This window comes from Lampetra fluviatilis, chromosome 77 (assembly GCF_964198595.1).
Source record: "Lampetra fluviatilis chromosome 77, kcLamFluv1.1, whole genome shotgun sequence".
Classification (NCBI taxonomy): Eukaryota; Metazoa; Chordata; class Hyperoartia; order Petromyzontiformes; family Petromyzontidae; genus Lampetra; species Lampetra fluviatilis.
Genome location: NC_136351.1, coordinates 2052933 through 2068639, shown reverse-complemented (window position 1 = coordinate 2068639; position 15707 = coordinate 2052933). Strand labels below are relative to the sequence as shown.

Below are 15707 nucleotides of genomic sequence, written 5' to 3'. Positions count from 1 at the left end.
CCCTATAATTTTATATTGTTATTTATGATAACGCGTTTTTTCTCCCATAACGTGGTCTTATTCAGGAACGCTACACCTACTGCCGTTATAGGATAACAGGACTGTACGCTGATGTGTAGGCATGTGTGTGTGTATCTGTGTGTAGTGGTTAGCACACTGCGCTATGAACCCGGCGACACAACTTCAAACACAAGTGACGATTATCTGAACCGGTCATGAGCTTCCCCTAGGTCGACTCAGACTCAAATTAGTACCTGGTGCGGTGTCTAAACATTGCCACGAGGGAGACAAAGGCAGCCGTGCGTGGTGCTGGCCACGGACCCTCTCGTGTGCCGTGCAGACCTTCATAGGTGCTCGCTAACAGCACTTGCCCCAACACTCTGTTCAGACTATACGGGGGATCTTTATTTTGTTTTGGATCTCAGACATCTCAGTCAGGCAAGCAATGGCAACCCATGTAGTGTATAGTAGTGTACTATATAGTTGTGTATAGTAGTGTGGTATATAGTAGTGTATAATAATATAGTGTAAATTAGTCTAGTATATGGTAGTGTATGGTATACTAGTGTAGTATATAGTAGTGTGGTGTATAGTGTCGTGTATAGTAGTGTACAGTGTGGTATAGTAGCGTATAATGGCGTAGTGTATAGTAATGTAGTGTATAGTAGTGTAGTGTATAGTAATGTATTGTAAACTAGTGTAGTATATAGTGGTATATAGTAGTGTAGTACATAGTGTGGTGTATTGTGTCGTGTATAGTAGTGTATAGTGTGGTGTATAGTCGTGTATAATGGCGTAGTGTAAATAATGAAGTGTATAGTAATGTAGTGTTTAGTCGTGTCTAGTAGAACCCCTCTTAATGACCATCCTTATTAACGACTAAGCACTTACCGACGGGCCTCCATAAATCACAATGTGTAGTGTATAGTAGTGTATAGCGTAGTGTAGTGCATCCTTACAGCCCAATGCGTTCACTTACCGACCATTCCCCTGTTAATGGCGGGCTGTCGCAGGTTACCGCAAATATGAATAAATGCATTGATCAACCAGGTTCTTTAATAGTATGTGTTTATAATGTTATTACTAATTTTAGGGTATTCATATCCAATGTTTAAATACTATAAAGTACGTTTTTGGGTGAAAAAGTGTTAACTTTCGATGCTAGCGGAATGAATCAAGCCGTTGACGGGCATTTGCATATCCTCGCTTAACAACCAAATCACTAAATGACCGGTTTCATGGAACCAATTACAGTCGTTAAGAGGGGGGATTCTGCTGTATCGTATAGGGGTCGTAAAGCACAGGTCCGCGATAATGCGCGAGATGATGCGTAACACAGGGCTAATACAAACTAAACTCTTCTTATTGTTACCAGGTAAGGTCCACTACTGAGCAGTGCAGCTCTTTATCAGAAGCGAAGTGGCCATCGCCAAGGATAGCTCAACCAAGTGGGCTTATCATAATCTTCATAATCAACATCACGAGGAAATGTATCACGGACAAAATAGTCTGAACATGTGATGATGTTGATTCTAAATGTGGAGCGGAAAAACCGGAGGACCAGGAGTAAAAAAACCTCGCGACCACGAGGAGAGAGAGATGCACACTCCAAAGAAATAGCAGGCATCAGGGTCAGGATCGAACCCACAACCTCCTGTATGCCAGGTGAGGTAACTAACATTTCCTAGAATTAAGGGTTTTCTGGTGGGTAGCATCAGCTAGAAGCATCCAGCAGCATCCCAATGACTTGTTGTGAGATGATGATAATAATGAGGATGCTAAACCGAGGCAACAGCCGTTACGACCACCGCTTATCCCTACTCGCTGGCAGCATCGTTCCATTTCCACTCAATCGCTTTATATATATTAGATTTGCACCCATGTTGAAATAAATAATATATAATTATAGGGGGTAAAGCACAGTTCGCGTTAACGCACGAGATGATGCATAACAGCAGGCCCTGAACAAAGACCGAACGTGAGTGTGTGTGGGTGGCATCTACTAGAAGTAATGAAGCTGCATCCCGATACCTTGGGTGATGACACTACGCCGAGGCAACAGCAGTTACAAACCCACCGCTTATTTCTACTGGCACGCAACGTAGTTACGTTCCGCTCGATCAGGTTACGATGACTAATAAATAACATGTAATAAAGCACAGTCAGCGATAACATGTGAGATGATGCGTAACAAAGGCTAAATAACGACTGAGGGGCCCGTGTGTGCGGGTAGCATGAACTAGAGTTATCCAGCTGCATCCCGATGCCTCATATTATGATGATGCTACGCCGAGGCAACAGCCGTTACAAACCCACCGCTTATATCCTACTGGCGGGCGACGCAGTTCCGTTCAGCTCGATCGCGTTACACATATATATATCCAATTCGCGTTGCGAACACACAAGCCTTATAGGAGAATGAACCATACGTGGCTGTGTAGCGAATGAGTCAGTGAGTGTGTGTTGCGCCTGTGTGTGTGCGGCGTATGCACCAGTGTGTGTTGGGTGTGTGTGTGCCATGAGTATGTAGCTCGAATCTTCAGCAGGCTGTACAGTGGCCTAGAAAAATAATACAAAAACACGAGAAAACATTAAAACGCGGAATTTCATTCACATTTCATCAACATACATAGTGTATGTAAATTATGTTGAGTCTATGGGTAGTGTTGAGTCTATGGGCGGTGTTGAGTCTATGGGGGGTGTTGAGTCTATGGGTAGTGTTGAGTCTATGGGCAGTGTTGAGTCTATGGGGCAGTGTTGAGTCTATGGCAGTGTTGAGTCTATGGGCAGTGCTGAGTCTATGGGACAGTGTTGAGTCAATGGGCAGTTTGAGTCTATGGTGCAGTGTTGAGTCTATGGGCTTTAAGAGAGGAGTGGAAGAAGGTAAATGTACAGGAGGAAATTAAACATCTCAATAAAGATGCAGAACGACCGGATTTCAGAGGTCAGTCTAAATTTTTAAATCGAATTCAAAACGAAGGTCGCAGCAACCCCGGGAAAACACAATAAGGATTTATACTGCGAGAGTAATCCGATGAGCTATAAAGCGCTTTGTTTCCCGGATGTGTGGTATGGCAGCATGGGGTCAGAACGTTACAACAGCAACCACGATAGGAGTGTAAAGTACAAGAAACGTTAAACAAATCACCCAAACACAAATTGAACTAAACCATCACCGCCATCCTTACGAAGCCAGATCCCGACTGAGGTATATCTATTTTCAGAAGCGTACATGGCTCATCTAAGCAATGGTAGCCACCCAACAAGAAACGACACTACTATACGCACAAAGTTTCCCATCATCATCATTCGAGCTGCGACGTTCATTCTAAATGTGGAACGGGATAAAACAATCCACGCGACCATCTTCACGGGGAGAGAGAGACAGAGGGGCGCAAACTCCAAATGTACAGCAGCAGGCATCGTCAGAGTCCGGGATCGAACCCCTCGACCTCCTGCATACTCGGCGAGGGAGTATATACACACTACACTAAACATACTATACACTACCCACTACACTATACACACACTACACTACACTCAATAGTACACTATACACCACACTATATACTATACACAGACTACACACTACACACATTATACCATAGACACACTATACACTACACTATACACTACACTACTATACACTACACTATACACACCTGCTACGTTACACTATTGCACATTACTATACACCCACTACACTAAACACAACGCTACTATACACCCCTAGTGCACCATGGCACCCAAGCAGATACTCCTCATGTGATCTAGACGGTTTTTCCGTCAATGATCTAAAAACATATTATTTGGTTCTTTCGGTAAAGTTACGTAGATAGAAAAAAAAAAATAATAAAATGATTAAAATATATATATATATAAACCACGATGTTTCGATCGCAACACAAGCGACCGCTTGAAACATTGAAACATCTTAGTTTTCTTAGTTTTTATTTTATTAATTTTAATTTTTTTTCACTTTATTATTATTTTTCTTCTATCTCCGTGACTTTACCGAAAGAAACAAAGAATACTGCCCATAGACTTAACACTGCACCATAGACTCACTCAACACTGCACCATAGACTCACTAAACACTGCAGTCACGAAAGTTTTAAGTCAAGATCTAAAAATATTACCATTGGCCTCGGCTTTCAGCAAACTCCAAATGCATCTACCTTGGTTGAGGCCATTCTCCCGTTTCGCTCTCCCCGTCTGCCCTCATCCGTTATGCCCAGAAGTTTCTGCTTTGCCTCCACTGCTGCTGCTGCTTTGCTGCTGATGCCTGTGAAAGACGATGGGGTCAGTTATTGAACGGTTAACAAAGGACAATAATGCAAGTGGTAAGTAGGAACATTTGATATTGCGCACTCTGGTGAGTCAAGTCCATCACGAATGCGCATTGACCACACGTTGAATTGTATTCTTTGGGTGTTTCGGTAAATTAATAAAAATAAACAAAAAACCATGACGTTTCGATCGCAACACAAGCGACCGTCTTCAGGTGGAATTATTAATTTTGAACCTATCTACGTGACTTTACCAAAACACCCATAGAATGTTCATTCCTGCAATCACGAAAGCTTAAAGTCAAGGTTTGCTTTGAGTCTATTGTGGAACTGGCTCAAACTCAGGGATGGGTCCCGAATATTAGCTGGAGGTGCGTCTCCAGGTCTTTGACCCGCTGATCCAAAAACTGAGGTGGCCGTATCATGCGCGAAATTTACACGCGGGGTGTATAGCAGCAGGACGCCGTGAGCCCCCGATCGTAGTCGGACTCGACTTGGGTCTGTTGAAGCTGGATAGACACTGATCAGTGAGATCGGACGGAGCAGATTGATGGCGACTCTTGAAGACGAGTGGGCATAATTTTTTCACAATCCTGGAATTAATAGATAGCCAGTGCAGCTCATCACGTATCAAACTCGTGATCGGATTACATTTCTGTTTCGTAACTATCAGACGAGCTACAAGCATTTAACACCGACTGGAGTGGGCGCAGGTTAACAGTGCTGGTACAGCCGAAGATGCCGTCCACGCGGCTGATGATGAACGCGTGGATGAGCTTCCTCGTAGTCTCCACAGTTAGAGCATGATGGACTGTGCAGCAGTCGTCGAATAATAATAATTAAAATCTACAATGCCCATTCCCCCTGGTAAACCATTTTTTTTTCCCCCACGATCCGAACAGCAAAGTTTTTGAAAGTGAGGAAGCAGGGAGGTTATCTTTTTTTTCTGGCGGAATGTTACTTGTAGATTTTGGCAGACGTACAAAAGAGTGCAGGGTGCAATTCCACCACGTCCTGCTCTCCCGCGACGCGCGGCTACTTAGTGGTAGTTGCGTTATGGGAAATAATAGTAATAATTTATATATATCTAGGATTTAAGCTTTCGTGACTGCAGGAACTACTATACTCATTGGTTTGTTCGGTAAAGTCACGTATGTAGAAATAAAATATGAAAATTAAAATAGATCACGACGTTTCGAATGAAACACAAGCGCTCGTCCTCAGGTGAAAATGGCGTAAATCACACAGGGAGGGAACACACAGAGGGACATCACACACAGAGTACACAAAGAACGAAAAAACCATGCAGTTTGCCGTTCTCTGTGTGCTCTGTGTGTGATGTCCCTCTGTGTGTTCCCTCGCTGTGTGGTTCATGCCATTTTCACCTGAGGATGAGCACCTGTGTTGTGTTCGTAAAGTCGTGATCTATTTAAATTTTCTAATTTTATTTCTACATACGTGACTTTACCGAAAGAACCAATGAGTATCATTTATATATATCGTGTCACTCATGCAACTGCATCCCGCGATGCCGTAACATCAAATTAGCCGGTCCCTTTTGTGACCCTCTGCGTTGTTTTCCTCGGTTCCCCTACATGATCTTCCTCTGTGTCAACTGTGACACGACTCTCGCTCCCAACAAAGGCCACAGTGCACCAAAAGAGGACTTTCTGAGCGGTTGTCGAGGATCCAAAATGGCATCGATTTATTCGTCCGGCTCACAGTACTCAAGTACGCCAATCGACCTGTAATGCCAACGTGCTGGCACGATGATATCCTCTCTTCAAAATCCTTGTCCGGTGGTCAACTGACTCTGGAATTGAGTCACGTGCCTGCCTATTCTGAGAGGTTGATGAAGGGTCATGGACTAACGTAACACCCAAATGATCCTAAGCCAACCTTGATCCGGTAACGCTCGCGACATTTAACGACGACTGATTATATTGTAGTGCGAATATATATGCACCATTTATTAGGAACACAACCACACTGGTTACACTTTCAAACAGATAACAAGACAGCAAACGCAATACCTCCTACTTACTTAGCAAAAGAAAAAAGATGAATAAATGAATTACGCGCGAGAGAAAAAAAAATGCACCGTAACGAGAAGACATTTTTCAGCAAAAGAGAAAATAAATAGAAATAAAATAAATCTGTTCGGTCGCCATACCCCCAGACACTCATCCCAATATTCTGGCGGATTTATGAGAGGGAGTGGTGGAGTGGCCAAAAAGTTACCAGCCAGTTGGACTATAACATATAAATGCAGATTATCCAGCGTATGCCTGGACAGATTTGAATAATCAAATACATATTTTAATCTTTTATTTTCTTTACCTACGTGACTTTACCGAAAGAACCAAGAGCATGTATCCTTGCAGTCACGAAAACTTCAAATCGAGAAAGATTTTAATAAGTGCATTAATTTGTCAGGATGTGTAGCCGGAGGGAGTGATCGAGACTTTGGGGGCCTGCACGTGTGAACGAGATGGTACGTAATAAAATATAATCAACAGGGGGCGTATAGCACAGTCCCGTGACATTAGGAAGCCACTGGAGCTATGCACTTAAAAATAAAAACTGGACAGGAAACTAATTTATTTAGAATAGCTGCTCGTTGTGGTGTTTAGTTTGTTGTTCTTCTCGCCGCACCTCCACATTAGCACGGTTGGCTATGTACGGTGTGAAAGAAGTTCAACATAAACACATTACACTATCCACTACAATACACACTACACTATACACACTACACAGCACACTACACAACACACTACACTCTACACTATACACACTACACTGCACACTACACTACACACTACACAATACATACAATACACTATACATTACAATATAAATACACTACACACTACACTATACACACATGCTACACACTACACGAAACACTTCACTACACACGACACTACAATACACTACACTACTAAACACTACTATACACCGCAATACTATACACTACAATAGTACATTCTATACTACACTGAACTATACACTATACTACTATACACTACACGACCATACACTACACTACTACACACTACACTACTAAACAATACACTACAATACTATACACTACGCTACTATACTATACAATAATACAAACTACACTCCTATAGACTACACTATACACTCCTATACACTACACTAATATACACTACTATACACAACACTATAGATGACACTAATTTACACTACACTGCTATACATTACACTATACACTACACGTGTATACACTATACACACACCATTACCATTTGATCTGCTTCTTGAGCTGAGCCGTTCGGTGTTTGTCCAGGGCGTACAGATCCACGATCCGCATCCTCTCCTCAATCTCCTGGCACGGCATGCAGCAGAGCGAGAGCTTGATGTGACCTCATCAGAAGGCACGTCACTTCAGGCAGTGTGTGGCTTATTCCCCTTTAAAGATAACTATTGTAGAACTCTCTGTTATCCACGCTAATGATGGTGAGGGACGGCCGGAGATAATTCAACATCGTGAATAATCCAACAAATAAAACAATTTCCCGCGGATCTCTGTGCCAAAAAAGATAGATGCCAATCACTCACCTACTCACTCACTCACCCACTCACTCACTCACTCACCCACTCAATGACACACTCACTCACACACCCACCCACTCACCCACCCAACTCACCGACCCACTCACTCACTCTCCCGCTCACTGACTCACTCACTCACTCACCCACTCACCCAACCAACTATCCACCCACTTACACACCCACTAACTCACCCACCCACACACTCACCCACCCACTCACTAACACTCACCTCCCGTGTGAGCTCTGCGTGCTGGTAAATGTGCGAGGGGTCACTGCTGGAGCTGCCCATGTCGCTGACGCTCGCCAGTAGGGAGGGGGCAGAAGGCGGCGAGCGCCGTTGCTGGTAGCGTGACGTGGTGGGCGCGTCGCTCTCGTACGCCGGGTTGTACTTCACTGCATCCTCCGGCGACGTCGAAAGGCTGCCGCTGCATTCACCCGAGCTGCTGACAAGCACGCCAAAGAAAGAGAGAGATACTGCAACCTTAGCCTCAACACTGCACCATAAACTCACTCATAACTGCACCATAGACTGAACGCTGACCCATAGACTCGACACTGCCCATATACTTAGCACCGCACCATTGATTCAACACTGCACCAGAGAATGAACACTGCCCATAGAAACTCAACACTGCCCTATAGACTCAACGTTGCACCATATTCTCAACACTGTCCCATAGACTCAACACTGGACCAGAGACTCAAAACTGCAAAATAGAATCACTCAACACTGCACCATAGACTCAACACTGCACCATAGACTCAACATTGCACAATAGACACACACATAGACACACATAGAAACAACGCCTCTGTGTCGAGGCCTTAAATAGATAGGGGGGGTGGGGCAGAGAGAGGGGTGGGGATAGAAAAATTAGCATGTCAATGAGAGAGTTGTGTGGCAATCTTCCCCATCGCGGCCGGGGGAGAGAAAATGTTTATAGGTAAAAATTTTCTCCTTCAGCCGCTACGGGGAGAATTTCCCCACAACTCTCTCATTGACATGCTAATTTCTCTATCCCCCCCCTCTTTCTCTGCCCCCCCCTTTCTCTATTTAAGGCCTCGACACAGAGGCGTTGTTTCTCTGTGTGTCTATGTGTGTGTCTCTCTGTGTGTATCTCTGTGTGTCGCTCTCTCTATCTGCTTATGTGTCTGTCTATGTGTCTCCGTGTCTGTGTTTTGTCTCTCTCTCAAATTTAGTAATCTTTGGAAGAACGTAATCAACCAGGTAGGTTGTTGACTGTTATGTTAGCCGACTCTCTGTGTTGTATTGCATTATATTTCGAAGTTTACTAGGTTTGTTTTCTCTTTCATTTCTACGTCATGATGATTGCTTGTGTTGCAATCGAAACGTCGTATGCTCTTATTTAATTTATTTTTTTCTACGTGACTTTACCGAAGGAACCAAAGAGTAATTCCTGCAGTCACGAAAGCTCCAAATCAAGTTTCATAGGTACTACTCGCGATCAGAACTTGCACTCTCATAGAGGCTACGTGGGTGGTGGGATCTTTGTCTTTGTGAGCTGCTCTTACGATGACGAGCGGCCACCTCCTCCACCTCTCTCCTCCCCCTTGTCTCTCCGTGAGCCCCTGAGTGCACGCGCCACCACGAACACGATGGCCGAGCAGACGAGAAGGAAGCCGGCGACGGACGCGAGGGAGATGCCCACCACCAGCGGCTCGGAAACGAACTCCTGGCAGCGTTCGCCACGGTACCACCAGTTCTCTCCTACACGGCACCTGCGCAACTCCGGAGGGTGGGTGGAGGAAAAGGTAGGTCATGGTGGTGGGGTGGGGTGGACAGGGGGGTCAGAGACAAGCGTGCAGAAGTGTGTAGTAGTGTATAGTGTAGTGCACAGTATTGCGTTGTATAAAGTAGTGTATAGTTGCGTAGTATATAGTGGAGTGTATAGCAGTGTAGTGTATAGTGTAGTGTGTGATGTGTATAGTGTTGAGTATAGCAGTGAAGTGTAGTGTGTGTTGTGTATTGTGCTGTGTATAGCAGTGTAGAGTATAGTGTAGTGTGTGTTGTGTATTGTGCTGTGTATAGCAGTAGAGTGCATAGTGTAGTGTGTGCTGTGTATAGCATTGTGTATATCAGTGTAGTGTACAGTGTAGTGTGTGCTGTGTATAGTGTTGTGTATAACAGTTTAGTGTATAGTGTAGCCTGTGTTGTTGTATAGCGTTGTGCATGGCAGTGTAGTGTATAGTGTAGTGCGTGTGTTGTTGTATAGCGTTGTGCATGGTAGTGTAGTGTATAGTGTAGCGCGTGTGTTGTTGTATAGCGTTTTCTTGTACAGCGGCGTAGCATACAACTCGCTCGGGTAGTTCAAACTACCGTCACGGTTTTCCCGGCCTCACCTGCAGATGGCGCCCTGCCCGTCGACGACGTCACACTTGCCGTCGTGCAGGCAGTAGGAGGGGTCGAGGTCGCAGAGGCTCTGGCAGGGCAGGCCGCCCACGCTGGCGTAGCCCGGGCGGCAGACGCACTCGGCCTCGCCCGACCAGCGGTTGGGCAGGCAGTCCGAGAAGTCGTTGCACGCCTGGAACTTGCACGGGTCCGCCTCGTCGCCTGTTTGTTGTTGTTTGTTTGTTTTTGTTTGTGTTGCGGCACGGTGTGGGAGTGTGGGTTGGGGGTGTGTGGGTGGGTGGGGTAGTTGGGGGTGGGAGTGGGGTGGGTGTGGGGGTGTGGGTCGGTAGGTGGAGGTGGGGGTGGGGTGGATAGGTGGGGTTGGGAGTGGAGTGGGAAGGTGGAGGTGGGGTGGATAGGTGGGGTTGGGAGTGGGGTGGGTGGGTGGTGGTGGGGTGGTTGGGGGTGGGATGGGGTGGGGGGGTGGGGGTGGGTGGTGGGGTGTGGGTGGGTAGGTGGGTAGGTCGGGGTGGGAGTGGGTGGGGTGGGAGTGGGGTGGTTGGGGGTGGGGTGGTTGGGGATGGGAGTGGGGTGGTTTGGGGTGGCAGTGAGGGTGGGGTGTGTGGGGGTGTTGTGGATAGTTGGGGGTGGGGTGGGTAGGTGGGGGTGGGAGTGGGGTGTGCGGGAGTGGTTGTCAGTGTGTTGGGGTGAGGTGGGTAGTAGTAGAAGTGGGTGAGGAAGGTGAGTTGAGGTGTTAGTGAGTGAAGTTGGGTTCATTATCGCTCTGTAACACGATTTTTGTTGCTGGGTACTGAGTGTTATTTTCTAATTGCTTATGCCTCAAAAGTATAGAAAATGGCCATTTATTCCCCACAAACTTTGCTTTTGTGACCAAGACTTTACGTGAAGGATTGACACAAATGCACACGTTTTCTCAATAAAAATAGATACATTTCAAAATATCACTATCCTGGTCACAAAAGCAAAGTTTTTGGAGAATAATAGCCATTTTCTGTACTTTTGAGGCATAAGCAAATTGAAAATAACACTTACTACCCAGGAACTAAATATAGATTTATTTATTTTTTGTTACACAGTGATTTGTTGTAAAAATTGGCACAGCAAATACATTTTGTGTGGGTTATCCGCAACACTAGCTAAATCATGTTCATCTTTATTGTATTTCATAACAATAGCTAAATCATTATCGTCATCATCATGATTGTAATCCACAGAAATAGCTAAATTATTATCATCATCGGGCAGTGCTGAGTCTATGGGTAGTGCTGAGTCTATGGTGCAATGTTGAGTCTATGGGTAGTGCTGATTCTATGGGCAGTGTTGAGTCTATGGTGCAGTGTTGAGTCTATGGGTAGTGCTGATTCTATGGGCAGTGTTGAGTCTATGGTGCAGTGTTGAGTCTATGGGCAGTGCCTGAGTTCATGGTGCAGTGCTTAGTTCATGGTGCAGTGCTGAGTTTGGGTAGTGTTGAGTCTATGGAGCAGTGTTCAGTCTACGGGCATTGCTGAGTTTGGGTATTGTTGATTCTATGGTGTAGTGTTGAGTCTATGGTGCAGTGTTGAGTCTGGAGCAGTGTTGAGTCAATGGTGCAGTGGCGTCGGCGGTTCAATCTCCGGGCCCACTCACCGGATTCGACGTCCAGTGACTGCCGGTCGATCTCCATGTTCATGTGCTGGTAGGCGGCATTGCAGAAGCGCTCCAGGATGACATGGACGGCGCGTGTCACGTTGTTGGGCACGTGGTGGGCGAACTTCATGCGGCTGTTGACTACCACGCTGCCATTACGGAAGTTCATGATCTCCATGTTCTGGAAGCCCGTGAGGTTCGACTGCAGGTACGGGACAAGCTGGTGGGCGGACGAGGGGAGGTTTGGGGTGAACGTTGGTAGGAAAAGAGTTCCCACGAGGAAAGTGGGAGGAGGAGGAGGACGGTGGGATGGCGGGGCAGAGGGAGGGAGGAGGAGGTAGGAGGAGGAGGGAGGTAGGAGGTAGGTGGAGGTAGTAGGAAGACGGAGGAGGAGATAGGAGGAGTGAGATGGGGGTGTGTGTGAGAGTTGTAAAGAGGGGAAGAAGGTCGTAGGAGACACATGAGAAAAAAAAATCTCCATATCTCTATTGATTCCAATCTAGATTTGAAGTATTCGTGACTGCAGGGATCCATACTCTTGATTCTTTCGGTAAATTCACGTAGATATAAAATAAAATAAATTAAATCACGACGTTTCGGGCACAACACAAGCGTCCGTCATCAGGTGGGACAACCACAGCAACAAACAATTGCTGAAGTGGGCAAAAGGGCTGCTGTAACAAGAGGCTATATATGTGTTGCACCCAAAACGTCGTGATTTAATTTATTTTATATCTACGTGACTTTATTGATTCCAGCCACCACCTTTAGGTTAATGTTACTTCTCACGGAGTCTATATAATCCAGAGAATATTGTGTGGGTCTCGATGTGAGCCTGTGGGTCTCGAGCCTGCGGATCTCGAATTCGATTCCTCTTCATGGGGAGAGTATGGGTGTCTGTCTTAGTCAATATCTGGCATATCACGGCGGCTAGGAGATGTTATCTACATTTAGAAACGCGCCTTTGGAGGCTTTGCCTGCTGCTGTAAATTCCCCAAGTGATAATGAGCAGACACTTTGTTGAACTATATATATTTAAAAAATCATAGCTATCATTTGTGGCCAGGTCCTTTCTGAAAACGAGCTAAAGAGCAGCTCAGTGGGCCTTACCTGATAACATAAAAATAGTTCAGTTTAGTTTAAAGTCTTTTTTTATTCATCATCACCATCATTAGCCTTCCGTAAAAAAAATATTCTTCTTTATTCGGAGACGCATCCTCCACTACCTCCGTTATCTCAGGTACCCCCACCCCCCCACAAGCCACCAACTTCTCACCAGTTCGAGGAAGTTCTGCTCGAGGGCTCGGTACTCGGAGGAGCTCTTGTTGAAGAGGTCCTCCGAGAAGGCCATGTTGGTGACGCGGAGGCTGAAGAAGACGATGAGGTCCCGCGACCCCGACACGGCCACCGCCGGCGAGGTCATCAGAGGCCCGGCCCAGCGGTCGTCCCACTGCACTGCCTGGGCCTCATCCGAGCTCTCGATGCCCTCGTCGCCCGCGTCCTCCTCCGCTTCCTCCGCTGTGCCAACCTCGCCACCTTGGCCGCCCTTGCCAACGTCTTCACCATCTCCACCCTCTTCATTGTCACCACCCTTGCCACCCTGGGTACCCTCCTCGACCTCGCTGCCCTGGCCACCTTTGCCGCCACCGCCACCGCTACCCTCGCCACCCTCATCACCACCACCCTCGCCACCCCCGCCACCCTCATCACCACCCTCGTCGTGACCATCTCCACCATCGCCTCCGCTCTCTTCTCCCTCCAACTCCATGGCACCACCACCCTCGCCGAGTCCACCCGGGGTTCCGGCCACGCCCTCGTCCGTTGCGACCACCACTACGACGTCCGCCTCAACTTCTGCCGACGTTCCCAGGTGGTATCCGGCATCGTCTCCACCACCTCCTCCTCCACCACCTCCTCCTTCCACTGACGCCACCACCTCCTCTCCACTCGACTCTCCGCCCAGATTCTCCTCTGCCTCCTCCTCTGCCACTGCCTCGTCGACCACCACCTCCGCCACGGCCGCCACTACCGTGGTGTCCACTGCCGCCATCAAAGTCTCGGGGTCGTGACCTCCCTCCATTGCTCCGGCGAGGGCGTCTCCATCGAGCGGAACTTCGTGGAGGAAGTGGAGGTGGTCGTCGTGCTGGTGGTCTTCGTGCTCATCTTGGTGGTGATAAGAAGCTCCGGGTCTCCCGTTCGCCGTCTCCTCCTCGAGCGACGAGGGCATCAGGTGCGCCTCCAACACCACAACATCGTCGTCAGTGGCGGATTCCTCTCCCGGTTCAATCTCGGCGCTGGCCTCCTCCACCTCCTCCGCGTCCGTCTGTGTCTCCGCGGCTGTCCCGGTCGTCTGGACAGAGTCTTCCATCGCTGACTGTTCTTGCTCAACATCCTCCTGTTGATGCTCCTGCTGATCGTGCTGCGGAGTCGTCTGGACAGTAGATGCTTCAGTCGCGGTCGTCGCCCCATCACCGCCGCCACCATCATCTTCTTCCACACCATCCGAGAATCCCGCCACCGAATATTCGCCGGGCTCAAGGCCGCTGCCCTCTGCGTTAGCTGGAACGATAAGAAGAAGAATAACAAGAAGACTCAACACTGCACCATAGACTCAAAACTGCACCATACACTCAACACTGCACAATAGACTCAACACTGCACAAGAAATCTAACACTGTACCATAGACTCAACACTGCACCATCGACTTAACCATTGCACCATAGACTCCACCAGTGCACCATAGACTCGATTCTGCAACATAGACTCAACACTGCACAATAAATCTAACACTGCACCATATGTTTAACACTGCTCCATCGACTTAACCATTGCACCATAGACTCAGCACTGCACCGTTGACTGAACACTGCACCATAGACACAACAATCCACAATAGTCTCAACACTGCACTATAAATTCAACACCCCACCATAGACTGAACACTGCACCATAGACGTTGTACTGTACCGACGTTCTCACCTTCGCTCAGCTGCAGCAGCGCAGCCGCCTGGAGGTCTTGGCTGGCATCCACTCCCGTCAGTGCGCGGTCACTCAGTGCCGCGGCCACTACCTTCCTCCAGTCCCGTTTCGACTCCCGTCTGGGGTTCGTCTCTCCGGCACCTGCCACCCACACAAAAAAAAAACGAAGACAAAGATCCCCCATGAAGCCTTAACAGACTGTTTGGGGCAAGTACTGTTAGTGAGTATCTATTAAGGCTGGCAATGTGGTATACGAGGGGGCGAGTGGCTAACACCACACCCGGCCGCCTTTGTCTTCCTAGTGGCGATGTTGACACATCGCACCAGGTACTCAATTGACGCTGGGTCAACCTAAAGGAGGCCGAGGACCGGTTCAGATAATCGTCCCTGGTGTTGGTGGCCATGAACGGGAACCAACTCGGGGTGCCTGGGATTGTAGTGCAGTATAGAGCTAATCGCTAACAATTTACCCAATGGATGTGCGCGTGTGTTTTGGCCTTCAATTCCTCAGTTGATGAAAAAAAGTGTATTCGAGTGGAGCGGTTGCTAGGCAGCGAGTGTTGACTCGAGGGGATGGGGTTGCTAGGCAGGAAGATGGACCGCAAATGGCGTTAGGCATAGGGGAGAACGAGAGACAGAGAGACAGAAACAAAGAGACAAATAGAGAGACAGAGACAGAGAGACAGAGAGAGAGACAGAGATAAATAAATAGAGATACATATACAGAGAGACAGACAGAAAGACAGACAAAGAGAGACATATGCATAGAAATAGAGGAGACATAGAGACAGAGATACATAAACAGAGAGACATAGACATGGAGGCAGACACAGAGAGACATAAACAAACAGACAGAGACAGA

The 15707-nt window shown here is 47.3% G+C and overlaps 1 protein-coding gene across 1 annotated transcript in view; it reads right to left on the bottom strand.

The window, feature by feature from the left end:
* Nucleotides 1-204: 204 nt before the first annotated feature.
* Nucleotides 205-15707, bottom strand: part of LOC144953516 (uncharacterized) — a 56489-nt gene continuing 40986 nt past the window's right edge. Inside the window, exons 9-18 of the mRNA XM_078884059.1 lie at nucleotides 14846-14986; nucleotides 13794-14424; nucleotides 13142-13520; nucleotides 11866-12085; nucleotides 10230-10440; nucleotides 9402-9608; nucleotides 8098-8311; nucleotides 7559-7641; nucleotides 4179-4285; nucleotides 205-2559 (exon numbers count right to left, since the gene is read on the bottom strand). Of these exons, the coding sequence (XP_078740185.1) occupies nucleotides 4222-4285; nucleotides 7559-7641; nucleotides 8098-8311; nucleotides 9402-9608; nucleotides 10230-10440; nucleotides 11866-12085; nucleotides 13142-13520; nucleotides 13794-14424; nucleotides 14846-14986 (2150 nt within the window). The 3' untranslated portion in view covers nucleotides 205-2559; nucleotides 4179-4221. The remainder of the gene's footprint in view (nucleotides 2560-4178; nucleotides 4286-7558; nucleotides 7642-8097; nucleotides 8312-9401; nucleotides 9609-10229; nucleotides 10441-11865; nucleotides 12086-13141; nucleotides 13521-13793; nucleotides 14425-14845; nucleotides 14987-15707) is intronic.